General features: G+C 41.7%; 1 protein-coding gene across 3 annotated transcripts in view; it reads right to left on the bottom strand.

The window, feature by feature from the left end:
* The window catches only part of DNAJC11 (DnaJ (Hsp40) homolog, subfamily C, member 11), a 117,410-nt gene that overhangs the window by 59,833 nt on the left and 44,946 nt on the right, over window positions 1-12,631 (bottom strand). For all 3 annotated transcript variants that reach the window (XM_006885784.1, XM_006885785.1, XM_006885786.1), the window contains one exon: window positions 8,624-8,725. In XM_006885784.1, the coding sequence (XP_006885846.1) occupies window positions 8,624-8,725 (102 nt within the window). The remainder of the gene's footprint in view (window positions 1-8,623; window positions 8,726-12,631) is intronic.

Genomic DNA, 12,631 nt, shown 5'->3' with positions numbered 1-12,631 from the left:
AAGACAATTAGAAATTTTATATTTTCTTAAAAAGGACATGCTAACATTTCTGACATTACTTTTAAACTCAGATGATACACAAAATTCCAAACTAATATTCTGCTCTACAGGTTAAGTGACTGACAATTTAGCAAAATGCTATCAATAAACAAAAATAAAAGCTCTTTAAACATCTAATAAGAAATGAATATAAGCCAATTAACAAATTACAAGGTAAGAATACTGCCAGTAGAATTAGAATATTCTTAATAAGTTATTTATACTTTCAGAGTATTATTACAGTTCTTTCTGTTTGGATACAATTTTGCTTTAGATTTTGTGCCCAGATTACATACATATTAAAACAACCTAAGAAATAAATCACTTAACTGTCTATCCCAAAATATTGGTGGAAATAAAGAAATAGAAATGGAACAAAACAGAAGAATAAAAAGCTACTAGGATATAAGAAAACTCAAACTTGCAATGAAACAAAGTAAGTCTCAGTAACAGCCACATTTCAATTTTATACAGAACAGCAGTTCCCAGACTTAACCAGGCTTTTTTTCCCCTTCCTACTCTTTGACAACTTCCCACTTTCTCCAATTTCAACAGTAGCCCTTTTCTGCATCTGGTTAACTGCCTCTTCCTACCACTGAGTACAACAAGTATTTTCTTCAACAAGCATTTTCAACAATGGCTTTTTTCTGCACTGTTATCATGTCAGTTTCAAGACATCATAATCATTTCCCAAGGAACTGAGTCATAACCACAGGCTCATTCTAATGGCTACAACCATTAGCCACAGCAAACAAAAAAGGGGGGTGTCACAAAACCAAACAAGACAAAACTTCTAAAAAGCAAACCTCACTAAGTGATGTACTTACCCATCTTTATGAAAACATTCGAGGATGTTAAAATGATATGTGGAGTTACATGCTTATGCTTTGGTGCAGCAACTAAAATTATTATTATTATCATTGTTTTTTTTCAGATAAAGTGACTTTGGGTTTTTAAGCTATCACACTATTATGATAATGCATTGCAAATGTAACCTTTCTAAAATCAGAAAGAAGGTCTTGCCAGGGAAAGAGTGGAGGCTTGCGGAAATAACACAACATCTTCATAAAACAATTACATTATTAATTAAAAAAAAAGCAAAAAAGAGCCTTTGAGGCAGGCAATTAACCCACTCTTCCCACCCCAAACAATCGTAATCTTAATCCTCTGCACCCTACGAGATCAAAACAAGTTCATCAAGAAGGCAACATAGTCAGGCAGACAGACAGACAGACAGACAGACAATGAAGCCTGGGATCTAGCCATCTTCTCTTCAAGCTGTTGCTGTCCGTTTGCAGAGGGATGTGATTTATGGGTATTAGCAAAAGAAAGGAACTTAAAAAAATCAATATGAAGTAGATATGACATACAACCACCCAATTCTATGGGCTTAGTTTCTAAAAGACAAGAAATGTAGATGGGTTATGCAAATAAAGTTTAGATTTCAAAGCTGGAGTTGCTCAGGAAGGGTGGCACAGTCAGATCCTAGCATGGCCCTTGAAGGTGATCCACTTGGCTCACTGGCTAGGTCCCATCCTGAACAAAGCTCCATTGGGAATGCCTGGGAAACACCAGATCCACAGCCATCTGAACAGGAAATCTTCCACCAAGAGTAAGGTTTTTACTTCCATAAAAAAAAAAAAATCTAAAATACCTGAGTTAGACCGGAACCAACTCGTGGCTGATCCTCCACTGAGTTTCCAAGGCTGTAAATCACAGAGTAGACTGTCCCATCCTTCTCCCTTGAAGCTATTACTGGATTTGAATAGCCAGAGAGTCACAGGCTTTGGGGTTTGCATGGAAACTTCCCATGGATCATGACAACTGAACTCTAGTCTCATAGGGCAAAGTAATAATATTGCTAGTAAGCAAGGACGTTGGGGATCCAAAGCTTCAACCCCATGGAGTCAGCCTGAATGACAAACCTCCCTTTTCACACAGGGAGAAACTAGGCAAAGGCTAGAGGACAGATAAGGTGACAGGGCTGGAGAGTGGAAAGATCAGAATCCAGTCAGGAGGAAAATTGGACACACTGGAGCGAGCTATCCCATTTAATCCTTCTGGGTGCCACAATAGTTTCCATATAGGACATTTTCCAGGAATCAAGAATTCCAGTGGCTAGCAACAAAGGGCAGAATTGACGGCAGTGCGTAAAGAGCCATTTTCAAATCCCAGTTGATAGCTATGATAACCTATTGGACAGGGAGGTGCACTGCCAACATAAAGGGAGGCAGTTCAAATCTACCTGCTGCTCCATAGTATGTTGTTGTTAGGTGCCATTGAGTTGACTATGACTCATAGCGACCCTATAAACAAAAGATCTGAACCCTGCACCATCCTTACACTTCCAGACACACAAGAGCCCATTGCAGCAGTCACCATGTCAACCCACCTGGTTAACTGTCTTCCTCTCCTTCACTGCCCCTCTACCCTTCCCAGCATCATGTCCTTCTCCAAGAAAAAGGACCTCCTAGCAACCGACATGTCCAAAGTATATGAGACGAAGCTTCATCATTCTTGCCTCCAAAGACCACTCCGGCTGCATCCTCTCAAAGAAATAGCCGTTTGTTCTCTTGGCCATCCATGGAATGTTCGGTGCTTTTCCCCAGCACCACAGCTCAAAGGCATTAATTCTGTCATCCTTACTCACTCTCCAATTCTGAGATGTGACTGGAAAGCCTATGGCCTGAATCAGAGGCATCTGAGTCCTCAAACTGACATCACTACTCCTCAATAATTTGAAGAGGTCCCTAATTGCAGATTTTCCCAGTGCAGTGCATCTCCTTATTTCCTGACTGCTCATACCAAAGGTGTTAATTATGGATCCAAGCAAGATGAAGCAGCTGACAGTTTCAGTCTCCTCTCCATGCACCATGACACTGCCTATCAGTCCAGTGATAAGAATCTTTGTTTTCCTGACACTGAGATGCAATTTATACCAAAGACTGTATTCCTTGATCTTCTGCAACAAGGGCTTCAAGTCCTCTTCATTTTCAGCAAGCAAGGTTGTGTCACCTGCATAACACAGGTTATTGATGAGTCTCCCTTCAATCCTGATGCCACACTCTTCCTCACAGAGTTTAGCTTCTCGGATAATTGGCTCAGCATACAGATTGAATTGGTATGGAGAGAGAATACAATCCTGGAACACTCCATTCCCAAATCCAAACCATGCGGTACTCCCCTACTCAACAGCTTCCTGGTCCAGGTATAGGTTCTGAATGAGCACAATCAAGTGCTCTGGGATTCCCATTCTTTTCAATGTCAGCCACAATTTGTTATGATCCACATAGCTAATGTCTTTGCATAGTTAATAAAGCACAAATACACATTCTTCTGGTATTCCTTACTTTCACACAGGATCCATCTGACATCACCAGTGATATCCCTGGTGCCAAGCCCTGTTCTAAATCCTGCTCGAATTTCTGGCAGTTCCCTATCTATGTACTGTTCCAGCCATTTGAAAATGATCTTTAGAAGCATTTTGCTTGTATAGGATATCAATGATACTGTTCAGTAATTTCCACAGTCAGTCAGAATACCTTTCTTTGGAATGGGAACAAATCTGGACATCTTCCAATCCATTGGCCAGACAGCTGTCCTCCAAATTTCCTAGCATAGACTGGTGAGCACATTCAAGACTACATCTGTTAACTGAAACAAGTCAATTTGGTAGCCCATTGATTCCTGGGGCCTTGCTTTTTACCAATGCCTTCAATGCAGCTTCCACTACCTCCTTCAATACCATTGGCTCCTGTTCATATGGTACCTCTTGAAATTTTTCAGTGTCAATCAATTCTTGCTGGTACAGTGACTCTGTATTCCCCCTAACTATCTTCTTTTGATGCTTTCTGGGTTATTCAATGCCTATTAGCATCTTTCTATATTGCAACATGAGTCTTACATTTATTTTTCAGTTCTCTCAGCTTAAGAAATGCAGAGTGAGTTTTCCCCTTTTTATTCTCCAATTCCAGGTTTCTGTACATTCCATTATAATACTTTGATTTGTCCTCCCAACCTGCCCTTTGAAATCTTCTGTTCAGCTCTTTTACTTTGAAGTATTTTCTTTTTGTTTTGGCTTCTCGATTCCCCAGCACAATCTTTAGTCTCTTTTGACATCCATGTTGATTTTTTTGTTCTCTTCTGTTTTTGTAATGAGCTTTTGCTTTCTTCATGGATGATATCCATGGTCTTTGATCAGTGGTGTTCAACGGTTCAAATGTATTCGTAAGATGATCATGAAATTCAGATGGAATTGATTCAAGATTATATTTTGGCTTCTACAGACTTAATTTTCTTCAGACTCAATTTGAACTTGCATATGAATAATTGATGATCTGACCCACAGTTCACCTCTGGCCTAGTTTTGACTGCCAATATTGAGCTTCTCCAATGATTTCTTCCACAAACATACTCAATCTAATTTGTATGCAGCTCATCAAGTGAGATCCACATGTAAGGTTGTCATTTGTGTCTTTTTAAAAAGGTATTTGCAATGAACAAATCATTGTAAATAAAAAATTTAATCATTCTATTTCCAGCCTCATTTCTATCACAAAGGCTATATTTTCTGTTAGGGACCTCTCCAAAGTACTGAAGAGCAATGGTGTCTCTTTGGAGACAAAGGTGTGTCTGACACAGGCCATGGTCTTCGCAATCACTTGTTATGCATCAGAGAGTTGGACAATGACCAAGGAGGATAGGAGACTTGATGCCTTTTAGCTGTGGTGCTGGAGAAGAGTATTGAGAATACTATGGACTGCTAGGACAACAAACAGATTTGTCCTGGAAAGGGTTAAACCGGGTGGCTCCTTGGAGGCAAGGATTCTGAGGCTCCGTCTAATATACTTTGGACATGTTGTGAGGAGAGACCGGTCCTTGGAGAAGGACATCATGCTTGGGAGGGTGGAGGGACAGCGCAAGAGGGGAAGGCCCTCTATAAGGTGGAATGATTCAGTGACTGGGAGTGTCAGAGATGGTGCGATTGGCACAGGAGAGAACAGAGTTTAGAGCTGCTGTACATAGGGTCGCTATGAGTTGGAGGCGACTCGACGGCACATAACAACAACAACAACAACATTCCTTCTTCACTGTTTCTTACTTTTGCATTCTAGTCACCAATTATCATTAACACATCTTAATTGCATGTTCAGTCAGTTTTGCACTGTAAACTTTGGTAAAAATTCTCAAATTCTTCATCTTTGGCTCTAGATGTAGGAGTGTCTATTTTAATAATGATCATGTTAACAGGTCTTCCTTGTATGCATATGGATATTATCCTATCACTCACAACTAATAGGCCTTTGAAACGCTATGAACACTAAAGAAAGAGGACAGTGGTAGAGCCCAGACTGAAGGTCAGTTGAAATGAGGAAAAACAATAACAAACATCACTTAACAACTAGGACATGGAATGTACATAGCTTGAATGTTGGAAAACTGGACTTCTTAAAAATGAAACGGAGCGCATGAATATCAACATACTAGGTATTAGTCAGATGAGATGGACCAGCTATGGTCACTTTGAATCAGGTAAGTATATGGTATACTATGCAGAGAATGAAAAACAGAGGAAGGATGGGGTTGCATTCCTAATAAAAAAGTAAATTTCATGTTCTATCCTGAAATACTGGGGCAATGGGGGTTGGTGTGTCAGAGTTAGTGAGACTGGCTCTGGACAGGGAAGGGTGCAGAGCTGCTGTACACAGCGTGATTATACATCACAGGTGACTCAATGGCACATAAAAACAATAACATACTAGGATAGGTTTGGAAGCAGGAGTGGCATCTACTTCCTAAATAACATGCCTCTGGAAACTCTATGAACTTCGATAAATATCGACAGTTGTAGAGGGGCTTCGGGCCTTGTTCATAGGGTCACTATGAGTCATGCTTGACTCGAAGGCAATCAACAACAACAACAACATCCTGAAATACAATGTTGTGAACAACAGAATGATATCCATATGCTCCATTGGAATAAAGATAGGCAATCTCCTCTCATGAACTTTACCATTTCTGAAAAGTTGCTGGAAGGTCAACTATGAGTCAGTTCTGACTTGAGGGCAATGAGTTGACTGGACTGAATCCAGCCACCATGGGGCAAGACATGTCTCTCAGAGCCAAGTATTTCCACTTCTGTTAAATGAAGTATCAAAACAAAGTTGAGTCTTAACCTCCCATCCTGATGGGAGTACACTTTGTATGAGAGAGTAGGCTTAACTTTCTCAAATTAATTGACATCTTTTCACATTTTTTTCACTTTCAACTGGCATGGGAGTTCAGAGAGATGTCTTTATTTCACACCTGAGGAAAAGAAAAGGTTAAATGGTTTGCTCTGGGTCCCATCTTATTCTAACCTGGACCTGTTCTGGGTACTTACGTCCTATTGGAAAATCTCTCCCTTGTGAATGCTCACTGAAAAGGAGAAAAAACATCCTTTGGCATCTCAAGTGGCTGCACCAAAAATACCATATAGGCTGCTAATCCCTGACTAGCTGTGGTCCTTTGTGGGGGTCCAGGTGACAGGTGCCCTTCTACCTGGGTTGTTCTTATAGATCACCCTTTTCTTCTTAGGATGAGCTGGTTCCAAGCCTTTCCGTCCCTCTTGAAAAGCAAAACAAAACTCGGAAATGGAATAAAAGACCCTGCTCAAAACCTCTCTTCAGAATGCTGTGTGGCCAACATCTGGTTATCACTCAATATTTCTGGTTAAAAAAGGTTTTATTTATTTAGAAGCTGTTTATGGAAGTAGCAAAGTATTGGAAATTTTAAAATAACTCGCATGCTTGTATGAAATGATCACAGCTGTGCTCCCTCATTTCACAGAAACATGGCCCGGAGACACATTTCCATAGAATTCCAATAAGCAACTGCCGCACACACCCCAGATGGCCAATTTTATCACAGGACACAGAGGCTCAGGACTACAGTGAGGCGCTCTTTCCTTTTCACTGCTCTGAATGCAGTGCATCTCCAGCCAGAACAGCAAAAATACCAATGTAACAGCCTGTTCCTCCAGGCTCCTGTCCTATCCCCCCACTCCTCTGCCCGCCAGTTCTGACCTGACAAACCAGACCTCCTCCCAGGGCACCAGCCCTGAGCATCACTGGGCTGGAGTCAGAGCAGGGACCCCACTAACGCAGACAAAGTGCTTGTGGGCTAATTGACTCTTCCAATTATCTCAGACTGCCTGACTAGCTCTTCCAGGGTTTTAGTTCTCAGGATCTATTTGATGAACTTAGCCTTCTTGAGGTCTTAGCTACCGAAAGGAGCGTAGATGGGAAGGAAAGGAGGTATTGACAATGGCAAATGTCCCTTGAGAGGTAGGATTCAAATACATGAGAGATCTCTGGGTATGTATACCTTAAAGTGCTTTTGCTCTTAAGTAAGACTCCTGGTGACCCCATGTACATGCAGCAGAATTGCTCCATAGGGTTTTCAAGGCATTTAGAAGCAGATTGCTTGGATTTACTTCTGAGGTACTGCTAGGTCGATCCTAACAGCCAATCTTTCAGTTGGTATTTGAACACTTAACCAAATGTATGTAATCAGAGGTTCAGTTTACATGTTTCCCAAGTGCAAGTTAGCACTTTCTTCTTTTTCTTTAAAAGACTTAAAAACACAGAGGTTTCTTAGAACTTTTTGGGGCTTCACTGTTCTTCCTAACAATGTTGCCAAGCTGATATGGTTTGTGGGAGCCTTTAAGAAGAGTGACAGAAGGGTGCTGCTGGGGTTGAGGGAGAACTCCCAGCTTTTTATCATGACAGTGGCAGGCTGTCCGACAGGCGGTCCTGGCCACAGTGATAGGGCCTGGCTGCAAAGTCCTCCTAAATTAGCCATTCAGCTCACATTCAACAAGCATTTCCAAAATATCATTTTTGCATGGGGCTGCAGCACACACCCAGAATAGTCTCCCTGGCAAACTTAAGGAGATGTTATTATACACATGACAGAAAAGTCACCTTTGGCCCAGAAGTGTCACGGGGTTAAATGACTCAACTCCAGCAAGGAAGGACCTCGGTAGGTTAAAGAGCACCACCTGACAGCAGCCTGGGAACCGGTTCTACGACACCACTGTCCTGGAGTCACAAAGGCAGACAAGGCTCCTTAACGCAGTTTGTAAATTCCCTAAACTCGAAATCACTGGGCTTTTCTCATGCTTAACTGGGTGTAAGGACTTGTTCAGTCTCGAAGTCTGTTCTGTAGCTGTGCTTTCCTCTGACACTGTCCTTTAGTGGATTTTCACATGTGCTGTCGAAGAGAAAAGGTGTTGGGAGAACTCGCCCAAGTTTCACCCTAGAGGTCTCCTCGGTACCTGCAAAAGCCATGGGATTGGTCTGCTCTTTCCTCTCTGCGGTTCACAGGCTCCTCTCTGGGTGAGAAGCAGCTCTGCTGACGGCCACTAGAGAGCTGCTTTCCAGAAAGGACACCAGCCTGACACAAAATAAGCACAATTTTGTCCTACCTAGTTCTGCAAGTTGTTACTTTCAAAAGCTACCGGCACCCAATTATTTTAGACCTGCCTTCTGGTAATGAAGCCTTTCAAGACGCCCTCATTAGAGCCGGGCCCTCGTGTACCCACCTTGGGATTGGTTCGCTGTTGCAGTCTTCTTTCTTCCCTCTCTCTCTGCAGCCGCTCGAATTCTTCTCTAATTTCAGCTGGTGTTCGCCTCCTTTCCACAACCTAGGGCAGAATCCAGTGGAGGAGATAGTTAAGGGACTAGAAGGTGGAAAACCACAAGGCGCCGATGTAGTTTCTTTCTGGGGTGCATAAACTGCCTGGGGTTCTGCCACTCGTTTTTAACCATGACACTAAGGGATGTCAATAGGATAGTGATAAACTGTTCCATTAGAGTCCAGGGAGCAGAGACCTGCCTCATTAATGCAATATAATAATCCAGTAATTGGTACTTATTAAAGAAAGGGAGATTTCCAGAACTCCCTCAACGAAAGGGAGGCAGTTCTTTTTAAGGAAGTCTAAATAAAAAAAGACAGTTACAACTGTCTAAGAACAAATGGAAAGTCCTAACTGGTGTGACAGAGCTAGCTTTGTGGTCTCACAAAATGTACTTGGCTCCATTACCCTGACATGGCAAGCTCATTTTTTAAAAAAGCACACAGGGCATCTGCATCTATTTATGACACTTCCACTTCCTCAAAGTTACCCTGTATCTTGGACTGAACGAAACAAAGTACAGTTTTTAGAAGTTTCCATTATCTTCTCAACCGCCTGCTAGTCTCTTCCTTCTTAAAAAAACCCGAAGCAAAAAATAACAACAAACCTGAAGCAATTCAATGCCTTCGAGTCAGAGTTGACTCATCGCTGAAATATGAGTGGATTTTCAGAGGCTGTAAACAGTATGGAGGAGACTCCCTCAGAGCAGCAGGTGTTTCTGAATTTTTCATCTTTGGGTTGGTACTATAACTCCTTACCCACTAGCCTACCAGAGCTCAGGGAACAATCCCATTTAACTCTGATTTGAAATACTTTTAAAATCATTAATGACCTTTAAACCCTAATTTCACGAACATACCTCAGTCAATGGAGCCTAAGAGGCATATGATTAAGGATGTCTATTTTCTTGGGTTTGAAGCTTTGGCACTGGAAGAGAAGCTCTTCCTAGTGTGAATGAAGGTTTCATGATTGAGTATTTTAGCCAAAAGGATGTTATCTTTAAAAATGTAGGTTAAACATGTTTGATTAAGTATAACTTTAACCAATGGTATGCATTAGAAGGCTGGATAATGACCAGGAATGACAGATGAGAATGGATGCCTTTGAGTTGTGGTGCTGGAGAAGTGTATTGAATAAACTATGGGCTGCTAGGAGACCAAATAGGTTCATCCTAGAGAGGGTGAGACCAGGCTGCTCCTTGGAGGCAAGGATTCTGAAGCTCCATGTGACTTACTCTGGGCACATTGCAGGGAGGGGCCAGTCCTTGGAGAGGGACATCATGGTTGGGAGGGTGAAGGGATAGCACAAGAGAGAAAGACCCTGGATGAGATGGATTGACTCAGTGACTGGGAAAATGGGGGTACAAGGTCAGAGACAATAAGATAGAGCAGGATTCAGAGCTGTTGTACATAGGGTTGCTGAGTTGCAAGCTACTCAGTGGCTCGTAACAACAACATACAGACCCAAGAATATGCCCATATACTGATCTCCACCCGCCTCCATTATCAAATGTATACAATTCCATGAGTTGAAATTCCCAGTTTGAACTCGTGGGAAAAGACCAGAGTATCAGCTTCCATAGAGACCAGAGGAGGATAAGATTTGTGTTGAAGTATTCTAGCTCTTTTAACCTTTGCAAAGTGATTAACAGCTGTATATGACTTTCTTTCTGACACACAGTGACAAGCTAAAGAGGTAAATAATCCAAAGATGTCAAGTCATTCCATTTATAGACATATTTTATAAAAAAGTTTTGCAAATTATTGGCACATAATCAGAACGAACTACAAAATCAAAGTGCCTTACCCCCAAAGTAGTGAAGATGCTGAGCTGGGCAGGGCATCTCACATTTTGTTCCAAAGGCCCCCACATCCTTTATTATTTATATGCTTCTTTAAACAGAGCATATTAGAAGAGGGAGTAGAATAAAACTAAGCCAGCTGTAACTTCTTTTTTTCCCCAACTCAGCAACCCCTAGGCATAGCATCTAGGAACACAGCATCCTAAACTGCACTGCTGGTAACTATCACATATCTCAATGCTCAAAATGAACAGAATGTATCACATGTAGCCTGTGAGTCTCTGGACCTGTGCTGTTCACTCTGACCACTGACCCACTAGGTCCAGCCTAGAGCATCTCTAAAAGCTTGGTGCACAGTGCAAAGAATATGGAACCTTGGCCTCTCGAATCTCAACATTACATTTAATTTCCTGAGACATTTTAGACAAATCATTTTGCCTCTCTATAAACTCTAGTTTCTCTGCTGGATGATTCCTGAAGAACCATTTGATTTTAAAATCCCATGACTCTAGTAAGTAAATTTGTTAAGGAATGATTTTAGAAAATCATCCAAAACTTTAAGTTGCAAAGACAGTATAGAAAGTGTTTGTATACCCTGTAATATTAACTTCCCCCAATGTTAACACCTCACATGACAGTACGACATCTGCCAAATGTAATAAAGTAACATTAGTGCATCATTAGTTTTAAAAAGCTGTGGTGCCCTGGCAGTAAAGAGCTGCACTACCAACCTGAGGCACATGGTTTGAATCCACCAGCTGCTTTGTGGGAGAAAGATGGGCAATCTCCTCACCTGTGATTCACTGTTTCTGAAAACCTGCAAGAAGGTCATCCTATGGGTTGGTTCCAACTTGAGGGTATACAAAACATTCAAGGAAGAAAAAAAAACCCCAAAAGGCCAAACAGACTGCTGTCAATTTTGACTCATGGTGACCTCCTTGCTGGATCTCCAAGGTGGTACATTTTTACGGGGGAGGCTGCCTTTCTGCTGATGGCAGATTCATGCCACCAACCTTCTGGCTGGCAGTCCAACATGTATCACACTATTCCACCACAGCGCCTCTTAACTAAGCGCAGGCTTTCTGGTTTTCACTAGTTTTCCCACTAACATCTTTTTTTCTTTACAGGCTCTAATTGAGGCTGCTCTTGTTGTCACATCTCTTTAGTTTCCTTGATTGTGACAATTTCTCTTTCCTTGTTTCCCATGACCTTGATCCTAGTAAAACTTTTTCTATTTTTGTTTTTTATTGAGATTTTAACAAAAGTCTACTGAGAACTTGGATTTCCATTCAGTCATTGTTGCATATTTTCCTCCCTACCCAGCTGACTTTTCTTTTTTAAAAAAATTCTTTCATTGTTGCACAACTGCTCCCCCCCCCCAGTCCACTTTCCTAAGCACCTCTTGTTCTGGACTGCTGCCATGCAAATAATACCTAACCATATATTCCTTTTCCATTCATGGTTCTCACATTCCATGTTCCAATCACTAGTGTCTGCTTACAACTGTTCCTCTTCCTTTGTATTTCCATAATTAAGAGTTCCACCTCAGAAGCCCTACCTGTTAGTTTAAGTGTGTGCACACGGTTTTCGGAGGCCAGCTATTTCGGAAGTGGATGGCCAATCCTTCTTCCTAGTCTGTCTTAATCTGAATGCTCAAATTTAGAAAAGTATCTGACAGACAAAACATTTTATGCAAAAAAGCAGATGAAAGTTATTTCTCTAATTGTAGAATTAACCGATCGTTTCAGTGTTGTCCCTGCCCTGACACATGTGTCTTGACCCACCCATTTCCCTGCTCCACCATCCAACAGCATCTCCTTCCAGTCTCACCCACCCCATGGTCTTTGCAATCACTTGCTATGCATCAGAGAGCTGGACAAGGACTAGGGAGGATAGAAAGAGAACTGATGCCTTTGAGCTGTAGTGTTAGAGAATAGTACTGAATATACTGTGGACTGCTAAGAAAATAAACAGGTTCACCCTAGAAAGGGTTAAACCAGGCTGCTCCTTGGAGGCAAGGATTCTGAAGCCTAGTCTGACGTACTTTGGACATGTTGTGAGGAGGGATCAATCCTTGGAGAAGGATGTCATGCTTGGGAGAGTGGAGGGACAGC

The sequence above is a fragment of the Elephantulus edwardii genome, unplaced genomic scaffold, assembly GCF_000299155.1.
Source record: "Elephantulus edwardii isolate Elephantulus edwardi_28Jun2011 unplaced genomic scaffold, EleEdw1.0 scaffold00045, whole genome shotgun sequence".
NCBI classification, from domain to species: Eukaryota; Metazoa; Chordata; class Mammalia; order Macroscelidea; family Macroscelididae; genus Elephantulus; species Elephantulus edwardii.
This window is presented reverse-complemented; position numbering and strand designations above follow the sequence as displayed.